The 17,476-nt window shown below is 46.2% G+C and overlaps 2 protein-coding genes and 1 long non-coding RNA gene across 7 annotated transcripts in view; 1 reads left to right on the plus strand and 2 right to left on the minus strand.

Annotated features, from left to right (window-relative positions):
- dachs (unconventional myosin-IXb-like dachs) overlaps positions 1-17,476 on the plus strand; it is a 35,486-nt gene that overhangs the window by 3,113 nt on the left and 14,897 nt on the right. For 3 of the 5 annotated variants that reach the window (XM_076122949.1, XM_076122950.1, XM_076122951.1), the window contains exons 2-3: positions 2,414-3,226; positions 4,117-4,211. In XM_076122949.1, coding sequence (XP_075979064.1) covers positions 3,114-3,226; positions 4,117-4,211 — 208 coding nt within the window. In that variant the 5' untranslated portion in view covers positions 2,414-3,113. Of the gene's footprint in view, positions 1-2,363; positions 3,227-4,116; positions 4,212-13,076; positions 13,280-17,476 lie in introns of those variants that run through there. The other 2 variants (XM_076122952.1, XM_076122953.1) reach the window with 2 other exon arrangements.
- Positions 84-7,206, minus strand: LOC142978484 (uncharacterized). The gene is made up of 3 exons (XR_012959759.1): positions 7,141-7,206; positions 1,119-1,213; positions 84-709 (listed from the first exon to the last, which is right to left on the minus strand). It is a non-coding gene; the product is annotated as an uncharacterized LOC142978484 (long non-coding RNA).
- On the minus strand, positions 10,246-12,735 carry LOC142978482 (uncharacterized). Its single transcript, XM_076122954.1, has 2 exons — positions 12,213-12,735; positions 10,246-11,168 (listed from the first exon to the last, which is right to left on the minus strand). The coding sequence occupies exons 1-2, from the start codon at positions 12,358-12,360 to the stop codon at positions 10,327-10,329; spliced, it is 990 nt and encodes a 329-aa protein (XP_075979069.1). The 5' UTR covers positions 12,361-12,735; the 3' UTR covers positions 10,246-10,326.

Here is a 17,476-nt window from a genome sequence, read left to right on the forward strand (position 1 = left end):
GCATTTTAGGATTCGATTTTGTGTTACATATGCATAAATTATAGGGTACATTTCATCTGTAGCACAATATTGCCAGTATTTTTTGTAGATTAGTGGGAAACAAGGTGGCCGGGCTGAAAACGTCAGGCTGGCCCGGCCACTAAGAAGTGCACGTAATTTCTTTTAAAAAGAGTTACATTGAAAATGAAGGTGTTACATATATTAGTATACCCGGGTACATTGGATTGATAACAATCTCATTATTAAATTCCAAGGAGCCGGGCCAGCCTGACGTACATCGGTATTGCACCCTTCATCACCCATGTCGATGTCATCGAGCAACTCACCAGATAATGCCTGATGGTGTAATCGCGATAAATAAATACTCGTTCACGTGATACAGTGTGTAGTAGTGCATAGTAGTGCCTAGGTAGTTGTAACGTTCGCCGGCGTGCGAGGTATGTACGAGTCCGTGTGTGGTGTGGCGCGGAGTGGTGCGGTGTCACACGATACGTCACGGGGCTGCTCCGCGAGCTGGTCGTAGCCGCGTCACTGGCTCGCTTGAATGCGGCGCGATCGATTACCGACCGATGTGCGTGCTCCTGTACCAGCCGCGGCCGCACCCGAGCCGCGTCCATCTGTTGTGCTTGCTTGTAGTTTACATTGTCTAGTTAGAGCTTAGACATTTCATTTGAGGACGTATTCCCGACGTGTTTGTACCAACTGTCAGCTGTAAGCGAGGGAGCGAGTTAACTTCAGCGGACTACTAGTTGTATGATCATAACTACTGTAGTGTCGCCTTCCTGCGTATGTTACATACGTGCACGCTTAATTGCCATTGTTTTTAGATAGTGGCATTGTTATGTCTGTATAAGGATGATCATGGGGCAGATCGTACACTCGGACAGAACTCGTAACATCTTGACATACCTGCTGATGATACCCCATGGCGTGTTTTAAGCATGTTTTTTTATTTTTTTATTATTTTTTAAAATTGCACAATATTCCACAATTACAAATCCTTGTACTCTACATTCATGGTAATAAAAAAAAAACTACTTATAACAATTAAAATTAAAACATTAATTAGCTACTTATATGAAAATTTACAATAATGTTAACAATTCTACAGTACTTACCTAAGTTCAAATAATATAAAATGATGCATATATTCGCTCACGAGATATTGAAGGCAGAGTGCGAGCTGTTGACACACGGTCGATGCTCATCCACTCTGAAGCAAACAGGTGTTATTGATGATTTTGTCTATTTTGTAAGTGCACACCCGCCACCGATTAGTATGATGAGTATTGTTAGATGATTATAGAAAACGATATTGACATTAAAAATGAGCAAGCCGTGAGTTTCTTGCCGTTGTTTCTTACACGTTACGTTCTTCTCTTCCGTCTCGAAAACCGTTTCCGAAACAAGAAAAAAAGATATTAAACACGACTATTTCAAATACTTTTTATGAAGTTCACGGAATAAACGATATTTTGAATTTTGAATGTAAACACGCCCAGTAGAAATTTTGTGGGGCATAGAAAAGGATAATATGTCAAATGTTGACATATTATAGGTAAAAAAATTAAAAAATACTTTCGGAACTCTTTCAAGAAGTAAGGCGAAAGTACATTTATAATATATACCTATTTGTAACATAATTATAACACGAATCCCACAATGTAACAGTAGTCGATATCGTGTGGTCGGCGTCCCTCTCCCCGCACTCGCATCGCTAGCTCGCGTGTCATGTAGTTAACATGTTCTTAGTAGTAGGTATATTGTATTAGTCTGCTACCAGCACACATATATACCGTGTAACATGAAGCAGTCTACTTATCGTTGTACCCCTCAAGTATCAACCACTACTCTCCTATGTTACAGCAGTGTCTCCTAAATAGTGATTTTGTTATCTATCCCGATTCTCGATGTTATCATACAACACCAACGACTCGACGCGTACATACTGCCATTACAGGTTGTCCAACTATGAGCTAATATATATTATATACTAGCGGTTTTAACCCGCTAAAACACTCTCATACAATTTCAAACTTCTTACTTTGAAACAGAACAGAATAAAACTATTCTAAAATTCATTCCCATATTTTAACCCTTCAGAGGGTGAATTTCTAAACTGAAACACGTATTTTTTTTTCAAATAAATGACCTAAATATAATATATTGCACTTCTAGCTTCAAAAATCACGAACATCCACATAAACTTTCATTCCCTATTCTACCCCCCTTAGGAGTGGAATATTAAATGAAACATTCTTAGTGGTGCCTACATTATAAAATAGGCACGCCCGAGCCACATTAATGTTTCTAACTTAACTAACTATGCAAGTCAGTCAATCAGACAGCAATTTGATAGTCGTGTAGACATGCAGCTAGCACGTGTGATATTGTGATACACTGACTAACACAGGTAGTCGCTAATGATGAAGTGCAATGATTGTTTGTAAAGAGGCGTGCGTAGTGCAGAGTCTGTCAGTCTGTGGAGTGTGGTCGTCACACAGTGAGTGATAGTGGATGTGTGTCAGTGTGTCGGTGGTGCGACTGGTGGCTCAGGTGGCTGTGTGCGCGATCTCGCCGAAACCGCGCAAAAAGCTCCGCGTGCGACATTCCGTCCGGGCTGAGCCCCGCGCCTCCCCGCACCTCCCCGCACACCGGCGCGAGCGAGCGCCTCGCGGATGTGTGTCAGCGCGGCCGGACGCTCCCGCGCAGCGCGAGCACTCGGGCTGCGGCCCTGCGCGGCACGGCGCGGCGGTAGCGACAGTGGCGAGGCGGCTCGGTGTGACAGGCGGCGCGTTATGCCGACTCACCGCGAGTAATGACGCGCTGTCGACGTCGCCGAGTGCCGACCTGTGCCGCTGTTCCGCCACACACAATACCTCATTAGTCGCGAGCCTGATTATGACGTGGACGCGCGCGTAAGTGCTCTCGCCGCGGCCCGCCGCCGACCACTTAACGTAAACAACGAGATGGAGGCGTGCGACACCACTCCGATCCCTTCAGTGGACTCTCTGCTCTACGCTTCGACAACGGACGCGTTCGTGTGAACAGTGGTCGCGTACCGTGCGCCTAGGACACACTGCACGGCACGACGCGGTACCGCACGGCACGACATGCTATTGCCGGACCAGACGTACGAGGGCGGCGCGCTGGCGGCGCTGCTGCGTGCGCACCGCGTGCCGCCTGACTTCTTCTGCGCAAACAGACACGCGCTACTCACTGTGAGGTACGTAGCACTATGAGTTATGTGACGCATGATATTTACAATACACTGACACACTGGCAGAGGCGAGACTGCGGATGCGGGTTGCAGACCAACAGCTCAGCGATTTCGAAACTAAATTAAGCTAAATTAGTTAAGCTGAGCTAAGATATTCTAAAATAATGTCCAGTGCAAACTAGGAGCTAAACGAAAGTTCAGTCAGTACGGCGGAGGATGAGTAAGGGGTCGTACTCAGCGTCGCATATACGAGTATAAGTTAGCTCACATTGTATAGTGCAGTGTGCACACAAGTGTGAAACACTGCGTGGGCTAGGCGAGCTGAACTAAACCGACTTAATGTAGCTATTGGTCTGCAACCGTCACAAGAGGCGCGCTCGCTGCTCCACGGCACGAGACGCTTCGTATATTATCTTCAGATGGAGGTGTGTGCGAGGAAGTGTCCGATCTCGTTTAAATAATCATTTTATATAAAGAAGTAAATACTGGTTCAGAGTATTTATATTGTATTCAGAGCAATGTGCAGCGTGACTTACTCCCGGTTTCTGAGGTACCTTTAGCGGTAGTTTATCTATTCGATAGCGTTAAAACTCATATAGAAAAACGCTACCGCTAAATGTACTCAGAAATCGGGGGTTAGACATATTATACATACATATGTATATCCTGAGAAGTTCCGTACGTATTATATAGTATGTAAAAAGAGGGACAAACTGTGTATCACTTCCCACTGAGCTATCAGACACATCTCTGGTAGTAAGACACTGCGATAAGAAAATCATGAACCTGTGCATAGTAAGCTTTTCATATCATTGGATTTGATACTAGTTCAGCGTTCAGTTGAGTGTGTGTGTAAATATATATGTATATGTATGTGTGTGTGTGTGTGTGTGCAGGTCGTCGTCGGCGGCGGGCGGCAGCAGGCGGCGGCGGCGCGCGCGCACGCTGCGACGTCACGACGCCGCGCACCAGCGCGGTCAGTACGATATAGGTACGATTCAGACCAACCGGCTAGCGTCGGCCCGCATCGGAACGGAGCCGTACGCGTGCCGCGGCAGCCGAACGTGTGCCGCGGCAGCCGAACGCGTCCGCCGGAGCTGTACCGCTACTGCGGTATGCGTACGGCTGCCGCGGTAGCCGCACGCGTGCCGCGGCAGCCGACAGCGTCCGCTGGAATCCAATCATATGTCTGGAACTCTGGACTAAAGAAATTAGTTTTTCTTCCGTATCCATTTTTGATTTTAATATGTTAACTGTCGCTTGAAGAACACAACTTCAATGATTCGCTAGTTGCTGCACCGTAATCTCCGTTCGTATTTCACGACGCACAGCTGACCGGCTCCGAACGGACCCGACGGCAGCCGATTGGATGCCGACGGCGCCGTTCGGAGCCGGTCGGGGCCGGTCGGCCGTCGCGACAGCCGAATGCATTCTGCGACAGGTCGCGACAGGTCGCGACGCGTCGCGGGATGCCGACGGAGATAGCTATGCGTAAGTTGCTTGCAAATATGAACTGTATTGACTGTTGATACAATTCAATGTTCTTTACCGCATTGTAAAATGCCGCCCGGCCCGGCCCGACGCGAGCCGGTTGGTCTGAATCGTACCATACTCGGGAAATTACAAACGTGCGAACTACGTCATGTCATTTTATCGGACCCTCTCGCTCGCGCTCACACATTGTCACATTCCTATGATTCATTTGATCATGACGTACTTTGCACGATGGTCATGGCCCAAGTATAGTTTAACACTCGGTTTGATTTCTGGTTCGGGCCAATTAGCTGGTAGCTCTTTATCTTATAATGTTTTATCTTATTTATTTATATTTTGTGTATGTATTTCGTTTAATACATTTGTATGTAGGTATTCTTGTTATTGATCGCCACTCGGACATGTCAGTCGACACGAGTTACATACATCACTTCACATCAGTCATGATCATGATCAGTGACGCCAGGTTATTGGACAAGAGTTAATAGCCGCGTTTAAACGTGGTTGTAAGATAGAAGGAAGTCAAGCCAAAAGTCAAATGTGATGCAACTGGCAGCAGGACTCGCATGACGCTTGTAATGGAGTTCATGTAAGAGTAAACTAACGTACAGCAGTCGACGCAGATTGTATCGTGAGAGAGTGGCGCGGGGTGGTGGCGCGGTGTGGTGGCGCGGGGTGGTGGCGTGCTGCCCTGCGCTGTGTGCTGCGCTCGCGATACAATAAACAAGTCGAGGCGTTATCGCGCGCGCGGCTTAATTGGCGTTATCTGCCGCCGCCGCGCCGCACCGCGCTGAGCCATTGTGCCACCCCGACACGAGGCGACACACGGCGACACACCGCGACACATCGCGACATGCCGCGACATACCGCGGGTTGTTGTCGCCGGGCTCGTGCATGGTCATTATACATCAAGTACGTTCGACACATTCTCACCGCGGGCGACCACTTACAATAAGAATTAAACGTTATCGTATTTCACTAAAAGTACACATTGTTGCTGCGATAAGAAAATAATTTGAAATGGTAATGCACGAGCGCGTCGTAGGTGACGCTGTGGCGCGTTGACATGAGACGCGGGGCGTCGGGAGATCTAGTCGACCTAGACGACCGCCGCCGGTGGATGCACCTGTCTCGCACTTACTTGTACAATAGTCGGAGCTTAACGTGATAAATATACCTAAATAATATCAGTCAGTTATCTGGTGTCAGTTAGTGGCGGGCGGAGCACGCGTGTCGCCACAGATCGTCCCTGGCGATAGGGCGCGGTGCGCGAACGCATGCCACCTTCTCAATAATGTAGCAGCACACGGTATCACGATACCACGTCTATTGTTCATGCTCGAGATTATAATATAATTCGTTTGACTAAGTAACAACAAGAGTGCGGTTTCACCGGCGACGTCGTTCACTCGCTCGTCAACTGTTGAACGCGTTGTGAGTAACGAGTAGATCAGTGGAGCCGTCACGTGTGTCGTACGTGTACAGTGTGTACAGTGTGTACAGTGTGTACAGGGCACGTGTTCACTGCTCATGTATCATAAACTACGTGTGATGCAGTGAGAGCGACTGTTGGACTGATGGACGAACACTGAGACGAGTTGAGTGTGGGACACCGGCGCGTCGGGCGCGCGGAGCCGCGACTAGATGACGCACTCACTACGCTAGTGTAAGACAGGTGACCGCTCTGTGCTCGACGACCTGCAGGTCGAGCTCGCATATTGCTGGCACTATGGACTTGCCTGTCCAGAAGTTTTAGCTGTCAGACACTCGATCATTAATGAGAGACACGTCAATGGTTTGTCGTCGTGTGCGCCACCTGTAACCACCACCACCACTACCACCATGCGTTATTGAACACTACGCGCTGCTGAATTAAGAACACTTCTAAATCTCGGGAGATTTAGCTAGCATACATTTTTACTATCGAGCATTAAGTTTTCCTCATTAACTATTATTATAATACTATTCATCGACAATACAAAAATGTCGGATGCCTCAGTGCAAACTGAATGAAGACGTTTGCGTATATGCGCGTGTATCGTACATGCGCGGCTCGCGTGCGGCTCGCGTGCGGCTCGCGTGCGGCTCGCGTGCGTCGCGCCCGTTTGTCATCACCGCAGATAATTGTTTCAGTGAGTGCGAGTGAAGTCTGCTACCAACAGTCGTGCATGTGATCGACGCTACATCATAATAACATATTTTGTATTAAATTTCGAAAGCTCCGTTCTATGGACTGACATTGATGAGATGCACGCGTGTGACTATCGTTGATGGGCGCACTCGCCGGTGTCTGCAGAAGACATCAACGCGCGCAGCACACGAACACGTACAGTATGTGCGACGGTCAAGCAGGTGAGTGCAGGTCTGTACCTCGTGTGCGCTTCCACAAATAATTCGTATATGGAGTGTAGGACACGTCGTATTACCTGTATGTAGTCGCAGCGCGCTGGTTCACTCCGCAGCTCCGGTGCGCTGCGGGGGATGCTCTGCACTACAACCGTGAACGTACAACATTTAGATACTGTGAGCATGTATTTATGTATGTAAACATGTGTTGTTAGTGTATATGTGTGTGTTAGTGTGTGCGCGGGGGGTGGGGGGCGCGGGGGAGGGCACATTGTCCGCGGCGCGCGGAACGTTTTTATCTGGCGGAGGATAGCGGCGGCGCTCGTTGTTTTGTTGCGAACGAGAAAGTTGCACTTTTTGTGAATTGTTCCATTGTAAGGGTGCGCTTATAATATAAGTTGGTGATATCAACACACATGAGCACGTGACGACTACTAACAACACATCACGTGGCGCGTGCCGGACTACCTCGTGTGTCCGAGAGCAGCAGCCAGTCGCCGCACTGGAAGCGAAGAGCTAGGCAGATAGTACGATAGACGTAGTCACGTCTGAATATTAGTGTGATCCTTAAACACTTGTTTTGGGTGAAGTCATACTTAATCGCCGCTGTGTATTATATATTTAAAAAAGCCCAGTGACGTAAGAGTAGTTCTTGGAGAGAGAGTTGTCTTAAAAAACATAAGTGTTTCCTAGAACAACGTAGTAATGTAGTACGAATACCACGTTGTAGTAGGTGTACGACGTGTGCGACGTGTGCGACGTGTAGGTGTACGTGTAGAGTAGTGTGTGTGGCGTAGTGAGGCGTGTGGTGCGTGGCGTCAGTGTCATGTAGCGGCGAGCCGGTGCTAGGTGTTCTCGTTACAATATAAGTAATGCATATGGGAGCTATATGTTTTGTGATGGGTCCCAGGTTCAAAGCCGTGGCGCAAGCAGCACAGAGTGTTTATCAACGCCATCTGAGAGTGTGAGTGAGAGCTAGGGAGAGGCGCGGGCGGTGTGTCTGCGGCTGCGGCAGGCGCGAGGCGCGAGGCGCGAGGCACGCTGGCGCCCTCTGTGCTCCCGCCGCGGCAGGCTGTCGCAGCACGCGCGTGCACAGCCCCGCAGAGTGCGCGCGACCACCGCCGGGCGGCGCTTATTCACCACATTGTATTGTAGCTCTCGTATCACAGAAGATTTCCCTATGGCCTCTATATTTGTATGTTGCTAGCAGCCGGCGCCGGCTTTTTCTAAATAACGACTAGTTATATACGAAAATTGGTTATCTCCGTTGTAGTCCCTTTCTTGAAATACGAGACGTACATTCATGATATACTTATTATATTTACAAAGTAATTTACCTTTACTTCCATTTTTTTAACAATAGAGAAGAGATTTAACCATGTTTATTGCAATGATATCCACGCAATAATAATATGTTTGATGATGATATATCTCTGTTTGTTTGTAAGATACTCAAAAATATTCAATGCCTACTTTTTAGTCTAGTTTATCATAAGACGTGAACTATTATATTATTTATGTGTTAGCTAGTAGTCAGAAATGAATTGAATATTTCATTGGTCACCTGCAAGCGACTAGCCGCAGCATAATGCAGGATTACAGTTCGGTCAGAGATTGTCGCAGCGCAGCGCGGTACATTAGAGTTCAACGCGCGCGGCGGTTGCTCAATATTCGTTAGCGCAGTAAAAGCTTCCTCGACGCAAGCAGGTATTGTCGGTGTGTTATATCACCGTCACCTCTGCCGTATGTTCAATGTTTCGTAAGGATGTCGTCGCGGAGTCGTCGTGAACTGATAAACTAAATTGTTTAAATTATGTAATTTGGTGCATTCGTAATATTCTTACAATTTCAGTGTAGTAGGTCACCGGAACTAAATATTTGTGAACGCTACTTGCATACTTACACTCATATTTAGATGTGTTTAGTCGCAGTTTGCATTTTAGTAGTCGCAGTGTGTTTAAGTATTCTTGTAATAGCTATTAGTTAATACTGTTACATAACGAGATACATATAGTTTGAAGCTTACAAGTTCAGTGTGACTGTGTGGGACGGGAGCGTGTTCATTTGTAGCATGTCCAAGTATGTTCTCACTATGTGTAATGTGCATTATGTATGTATGTGAAATCTGTCGACGAGCTCGTCGGATGTATGATCCGAGGATACCGACACGATCACACGATCACACGACCACACGATCACACGATCACACGACCATGCACACAGCATTCAATCATTTGTTCATTCGATTCAATAATTTATCATCTATGTCATTTAGAATACGTAGAGCTAGCGGCTACAACAACAGGGTTTTCAAGCAAATTTATTGTTGTTCCTTGAGACGTGTGACGTGAGTATATGTGTGTGTATGTGTGCGTGTGCATTTGTGTGTCAGTGATATCGTAGGCAAGGTATCAAGTGCAGCGATGTAACGCGACGACACTGTTGTGTCGTTGTGTCGCTGTGTCGCTGTGTCGCTGTGCTCACACTCAGTATGTGTCGAGGACGTGTGTGCAGAATGTGCGCCACTCGAGTGAGAGTGCAGAAGCACTGAAGCAGTGTGCGCCTCGACTGCGCCTCGCGCCACGTGAGCGCACCTCATTCATATAATTTATTGCGCTCGTTATGTGATCGCCACGCTGCGTGCACCGCGTGCCGGTACTCGCAGCACTTGTGACACATGTCAGCTACTGAATCAATCAACGTACGTATGACATATGAAGCGAGCTGCGCACTCGACAGAGAACAGCGCTGCCCGACCCTAGCAGTGCACAGTTAAGGTGGCGGTTCGCGCCGCGACAGAGACAGGCGACCGAGACAGGAGACTGAGACCAGAGACCACGACAAGTGTCTCGGTCTCTTCGGCATGTACTGTAGGTTGAGACTGAGACCGAAGATCGCGACAAGTGTCACAGAGCGACCGCTCAGTTCAAGAGAGTCTGTCGATGAAGTCACTGGTGTTTTGTGTCGTGATGGAAAACCAAGTAATGAAGCTGCTATTGGAGGAAGAAGAAGACGATGATTTGCTCTTATATTATTATTACAAATACAAAACTGAAAGACGATTACCTATTAAGGATTTATATTCCACTAGAGGTGAAGAAGGATCATTTTCGCTATTAGTAAAGAAGCACCTGATGTTTGATGACAATATATTCAGGAAGTATTTTCGGCTGAATAAAACACAGTTTGATTACGTATTAAATTTACTGAAAAAAACAATGCAAGAAAAGGGAAGAATATCAGTAAAAGAAAAATTATCACTAACTTTAAGGTAAGTTTGCCAATTCATCTAAATTATTCTGGTCGATTTCACCGTAATTGTTTAGAAATGGTTCACTCGAAATATTTAGTGATTGGCGAGATGTTAAATCAATCAATCCAGTCTGTGTTTGGTGTTCTGATGCTGCACTTATCGGAGAATATGAATTGTATGATGAATTTGAATTATATGATAACTGGTATGATGAATCAGTATAGGGGCGTTCAGTTTGACCTTCGATATCTCCGATCTCATACTTCGAGACAATATTAAATATTTCCGTTTTTGCCATGGCTCTTGAACGTGCACTCAATTTTCTTAGCATCATTTCAATATGTTTTGTAAATGTCGATATATCATCAACTGGTTCTTGAGATTTTAATGACTCCAGCTGTCTATTTCGGTTTTCCTGTCTGTCCTTCATAAATTTTATGAATTCATCTTCTTTTTGTCTCTTTCTCTTTGTATTTTTGGAGGTTGATTTTTCATAACTGTTATTTAGTGGTATATTAGATCTCTCTTGTGTAGATTTAGAAGTGCCTGGTAACTCCTTTGAAGGAGTGTTATGTACTGACGTGTCTGCGGCTTCGTGAGGAGTATCTTCATGTTCTACTCCTGGGGAGGTATTAGTAACTTCTTCTTCTACACTGGCGGAGCTTTGCTGTTCTTGTTCTACACTGGTGCAGCTTTGCCGTTCTGATGGTGTGTTTTCTAAAAATCTTAAGCGTTCATAAAACTGCCACTTTGAATTTTTAGCTGGTGCTGCAGATCCCGTCGATTGTTTTTGTTTGCGCTTATATCTGTTGTAGGAGTCCCTGATCAGTTTCCATTTTTTACGGCATTCCGAATCTGTAATAAATAATAATATTTTTTTTTATTCCCAGATTCATGGCGACTGGAGAAACATATGCTTCGCTATCATTCGAATATCGTATATCACCTTCTTATATTTCACAAATAGTCAAAGAGGTGTTAAAACATTTAAAGACTGTTTTGGTGCCAATTTTTATGCCTATTCCAAAAGAAAGTGATTTTAGGCTTATATCTGAAGGATTTTGGGACAAATGGCAATTCCCCAATTGCACAGGTGCTATTGATGGGAAGCACGTAAGAATAAGAGCCCCTGAAAATAGTGGGTCGTTGTATTTTAATTATAAGGAGTATTACTCAATTGTTCTTCTGGCTATTGTAGACTATAATTACAAGTTCATTGCAGTAGACGTTGGCTCTTATGGCAAAGAAGGAGATAGTGGAATATTCCAAAAGTCTGCAATGGGAAAACAAATAATGAAAAATGAATTTAATTTTCCGAAACCAAAAAATCTACCGAATTCGAACATAATATTACCCCATTTTTTAGTTGGAGATGAAGCATTTAGTCTTGATACTTTTATGATGAAACCTTACGCTAGAAGAGTTGCAAAAAACGATTTAAGCAAAGAAATATTTAACTACCGCCTTTGTCGTGCGAGACGAGTATCGGAAAACGCGTTCGGTTTGCTGTCTCAGGTGTTTAGAATATTTTACACTCCTATCGGAATAGCGCCAGAAACATGCACAGACATGATCTTAGTTGCCTGTTGCTTGCATAACCTATTAAGAGATGGATTTTTGGAATCTGCTCAAATGCCCGTACATCAATGGAATCGAGAGGAAGAAAATTTGCCTTCAAATTTTGTTACATTACGTGGAACAGGAGGGTTTTCGAACAGCAACGGACTCGATATTAGAGTAAAATTAACCAATTACTTGACGTCACAGCAAGGAGCAGTAGACTGGCAAGAACAACATGTCACACGGCTTGTTTGAACTGATTCCATTCCTTTTCTTCTTAACCTTTTCTTTCTTAATATGTTAATTTTATGCAAAATAAATAAAATAAGAAGAACTCACCTGTTTTATTTATGCTTTCAGCTATGCTTTTCCAAATATTGTCCTTCAAATTTTCGTCTCTGTAGGAGTCTAGTTGTGCATTGTATAGCGGAGGGTGCTGCCTGATAAGTTCAATCAGAGTCTCACAGTCTTCGTCAGAAAAACTCATTTTTAAACATAAACACGTACTTTCACGAGCGCGACCGAGACACTACTGCACCGGAGCAGCGACCGTCTCGCTGTCTCCTGTCGCGCGCCTCTGTCTCCTGTCTCTGTCGCGCTCGCGAACTGATGCTTTATACATTGCCTAGAGTTAAGTAGCGGTCACGGTCTCCGGTCGCGGTCTCCTGTCTCGGTCGCCTGTCTCTGTCGCGGCGCGAACCGCCACCTTTAGAGTGGCGGCGGGCGGCGCGGGGTGCAGCGCATAGCTTTCGGCGCGCGCGAGCTCACAAATAAATAAACCAGTTCTCCCCGCGCTATCAATACCGCCCCCTCCTCCTCCACTACCTGAGCACTCCCACCCCCCGCGATCCTGCCTCACCCCCGTTACACACCTGCAGCCTCCGTCGAGTGGCCGTTTAATGCACAAATTGAACTTTCGGTGTTGGACAAGTTCTCCACACTCGCTGTCATTAGTTCTGGGAAGATGTTTGGGACACTTGGCTTTTGAACTTGTCGCAAATAAATGTAACGTCCGAGTCATTAGCTGCCCCTGACTGTGGCGCGGCGGCGGCGGTAGAGCGATGTGCGGGGAGCGCTAGGTCTCTCGAGGTATCTCTATCGAGGTCGTTTGCCGAACGCTCGGAAAATAACATTTCTAGTCCAAAAGTAGGTGTCGCTCGTGCCGGGTCAGGGGGCGGGGCGCGGGCTGCGGGGCGCGGAGTGCGGGGCGCGCGCGGCGCGGGGGCAGTACGCGAACAGACGCGCGCGCGAGTGGTCGCCGCTGTGCGCAGGGAGCGGCGCGGCCGCGGAGTGTGATGCGAGCGCGCCGCCCGCCATGGCCACGCTCGGCCTCTCCAAGGTGTTCATCCTCGACAAGTACTTCACCGAGCTGCAGAAGTTCTGGGAGACAGAGAAGAAGCTACAAGGTGAGCGCGCGCCCCCCACCCCCCGCGAGCCCTGCGCCCGCGCCGCTGTGATCATTATTACTTTTTGTGTCGTGTTCGGCGCTCGAAAGCTCCACATAGAAGTTTGTGTGCGTGTCGTGTGTCTGTGTACGTACCACCGCCGCCGCCGCCGCCGCCCGGGGAGGCTCGGCGGCCGCTCACTACACTCACGTATTAGCTCGGCTCTACCTATTGCTTATACGGATAGTCGTTTAGGGTTCGTGCGCTGTAATAATACGTATCCAGTAGAAGCGACGGAACGGCTAAGATATACTTTCACCGTACGGTCTCTAAGTACAAACCCTATGCACTCCTACCTATGTAACGAAGAGCTCCAATCAGAACACCTGTCGCGCGGCCGACAAGCGGCGCGACATGTCGTTAACGCGTGTGATGGTCCGGGAGACAACAGAACGTCCACGCGGAGCACCGTGCTCCGGCGCTACCTGCCGCCGCTCATCGCATTGTTGTCGCGCACCCTCGCAACACCCCACCCCCCTCGCCCCCCGCACCGCACCGCACACCCCCACAGTGGACAGGTTGCTGTGACGTAACTCTCACAACCTCCAACATATCCTCTTAATAAATACTTGTCCTGTATAACTACAATATAAACATGTGTGCGTGACGGATCTGTGTGAATGTCTGATCAAACATGTCACTCAGAGATGCACTCGGTTACATAGAATTATCTTGAATCCTTTTGTTGTAGTTATTTCGTCCTCGTTTCCGTTCTGAGGCATAAACCAAGTAAAAAATATCCTACTAGCCGATATTATGCCACGGCGGCATGTTTGAATGAAACCAGCTAACGTTGCGTTACTTTGTTTATAATGTCCAAGTGTGTGCACAATACGCAGGTACATACACTCTCTATTATATCACGGCCCGGTCACGAGCAGTAGGAGACCAGGCGCGGGGCACGCTGTCTCGACTCTGTGTCCCTGTCCTGTACTGTGTGGGCGCTGGGCGGCAGCTGCTAGTGTGTAGTTACAGCACACGATGTGACTCGCATGTGCCGCTCACACGACACACACGCCACTCACCTCCGCCTCTCTCGTGCATATTCAGCAGGCGAGGCTGGCGCGGCTCCAGCGTGGTCCCTGTGTCACAGTCAGGTGAACTGTACATCACTAGTCCCTACCCTTCCCCCCGACACACTGGCCTCACCTACATTCACATATTCTAACCATCATCGTATCGTAGAGTTCACTTTCCGTATCTTGTGTATCATGGACACAATTAATACGACATATAAGAATAACTATCATGAACACAATTCATGATAGTTATTCTTATTGTCAAAAAAGGCAATCCTCAATCAGCGTACAGGTGTTGTGCCCACCAGCGCCACTACACATACATGCGGTTAAGTGTCCGCACCTACATAGGTATGAGAGCAGCGCAGTGCTATATTTGTACACAAGCTGTGTGCTATGACGGAAGTGATACATACTCGTATTTGTCCAAGAGAAGGTTTCTTAATCAGATTTAAAATCCTCTACCCGCTTCTCTGTAGTAGTGAGTCTGTGGCGCGGTCGGTAGTATATGCGGCTGTCGTGCGAGAGTTCTCGGGTTCGAAACCATGTTTCGGGCCAAAAAGAGTTGGGGAGTTGAGGTCGAAGACCTCCGTGCCTCGGAGAGCACGTAAAGCCGTCGGTCCTGCGCCTGACCTCTCACTGGTCGTGTCGGTTATCCGTCCCACCAGACTATGAGAGTGATGGAATAGAGAGTGTACCTGGGTATTGTGCACACACTTGGACACTATAATAAAAGTCCTACACAGATGGCCAGTTTCAATTAAACTGTCCGCCGTAGCCGTATGTCGGCTAGGAGGACATACATGTATACTAGTGAAGCTTGTGAACATAATTGCATAACTAGAATTAAATGTGTAATGTAGTCACACGGTCACAACCCCTACTTGAGTGGGCTTTACAAAGTTGTATAAATATTCTGTGTTGCCTCGTCACCACATCGTAGGACTCTGAGGGAAATTTGAGAGGAGGTCAAAGAAAAACTTGGGTATGATGTGTGAAGTGAACGTAATAATACTAGTTTTGTTGATGTTCTTTTGAGTTATACATAGTGACATCATGTGCACAACTTGTCTCCCTGTGCCGGTGTGTCGGTGTGTGTCGGTGCGTGCATCATGTTCACTTACATTTTCTGCGCGTGCGGCGGCGGCCCCTCGGTGTCACACGTTTTTGTCGTCCGCGCTCGTTACTGCGTCGAGCAGCGAACACCATGATGAATATCAAGTAACATGTTACATCTTGTTATCGGCTTGATAAATCGAGTGTAACAGAGTCTAACGTTCATTGTTAGCTCGCGAGGTCACCGGTGGCGGTGGTGAGGAGGTGGGTGCTCATGTGCCCGTCCGTTGAGGACGCCGAGGGCGACCTCTGATGTTTAAAGGCTGAGCAGAAAACTGATTCGGGCATCTGTACGTGCAGCAAGCAAAGTGCGATGACCCGAGTCCAACCCTTTTATTAGCACGTTGCGCCGTCCGCAGCTCGTGGTGGTTACCGACGCTGTGTCATGGCTACGACCAGTGATCGACTGCAACGGCTGCCGAATATTAGTGATTATTAAGCGGCCATCACGCGTTACAATCACCGTCGTTGTTACACGTGCAGCAGGTAGCGTGGGTTGCGTCCGGCGTGCACTCGCCGCACTCTGCTCGCGTCTCAGCTGACTGACTAATATTTTAATACCCAGATACCACAAGGAGTAGATAAATCACTCATCAATTGTTAAGTGATTTGTTCTCAGCACTACTCAGTTATTGCCGTCAAATCCTCCCTTGAACACTAATATCACAAAACTCGACTAACAATGCCTCTACATTCTTCGTTCTCTCGACATATTAACTACAAGTAGGAATTTAAGTCCCGATAAAGCTCACTATTACTTAGGTCACTACTTATATTTTGAACCTTGATGAATCTGGTTGTTTTAGACGTCGTTTGGTGTTTTCATCGTAAAGTTTGACATTTTTGACTACTACATTCCGAAGAACGTTTTGAAATCAGCGCTGCAAATATTTTCAATATCGGTGATTGAAAATTATAAGTGTGCGGGAAAATGGCATTAGGATGGTTAACATTTTCGTGCAATGATTTTTTACGACTTTCGACGTGACTTATGGAAACAGTCGTGTCTATATTGACTTATTTCTTATTTTGGCAGTGAACTCCGATCCTTTGAAAATTTTAAACGCTGATATGTAGAGTTCTATTATAATTATTTTTCCCTCGCCAATCAAATTCCTGAATGTCGTCCAAGGTCACCAGTTGTGTCCGGAAAATCCATGTTGTGCGAAAATTAATTATGCATTTTCATTTCGTGATACATCAGTAGATCGACACAATTTTGAACATTGAACATTATTTCCACTCTTAAATATAAAATATTAGGTGACAACATATCCGTTTAGAAGATTTTTTCTAAATGTACTGAAATATTTTTCACAAGAATTTGTAAAGGTGCTCGCGCCGGTTAGTGCAAATAAATGCTTGAAAAATTTATCGTTTTGCTTCAAAATACGTGTATCAAATCGTGATAGAACACGGATCTAGGATCTATGCGCATGAGCCAAAAAAGAAACACCAGTCGACTTTATGGGTGCTTTCAGGAGAACCAAATCCAGAAAAAGTTATTCGCGCTAGAAGCATTTCGAAACATATGGTCCCTTGATTTTTTATAAAAACTTTATAACGGCACAAAGTGTCTTTAGAAAAATGCAGAATGGTTAATTTTTATTAAATTACAACCAAAAGTTTGCCCAAAGTCTTGTTTAAAATATGGAAAAACTACAAAATCCTACAGGTCGAGTTCCATAAAAACAATGTCAGCCTTTACGCATCTTGTTAAACAAGCGGCTATTATGTGCACGAAAAAATCGAATTAATGAGTCTCTTGACATACCGTTACAGTTTGACATCAAATGACTTTATTTAGACCCAAACCTTAAAAAAAAAATACCGTAAACATTAATTTTTATCGCCTCAAGAAACAGGTTATGCTTTTAAACACCCTGTTTTTGAGGGGTCTACGGGAAAGAAAAAAAAAATATAAAAAAAATATTTCGATCGGATAAAAATCTATCTAGATCATGCATAAGAATACCCGAGAACATGATAAAGTAGTTTTCACTCACATGTTTACGGTTTTTCA

The sequence above is a fragment of the Anticarsia gemmatalis genome, chromosome 14 (assembly GCF_050436995.1).
Source record: "Anticarsia gemmatalis isolate Benzon Research Colony breed Stoneville strain chromosome 14, ilAntGemm2 primary, whole genome shotgun sequence".
NCBI lineage: Eukaryota > Metazoa > Arthropoda > Insecta > Lepidoptera > Erebidae > Anticarsia > Anticarsia gemmatalis.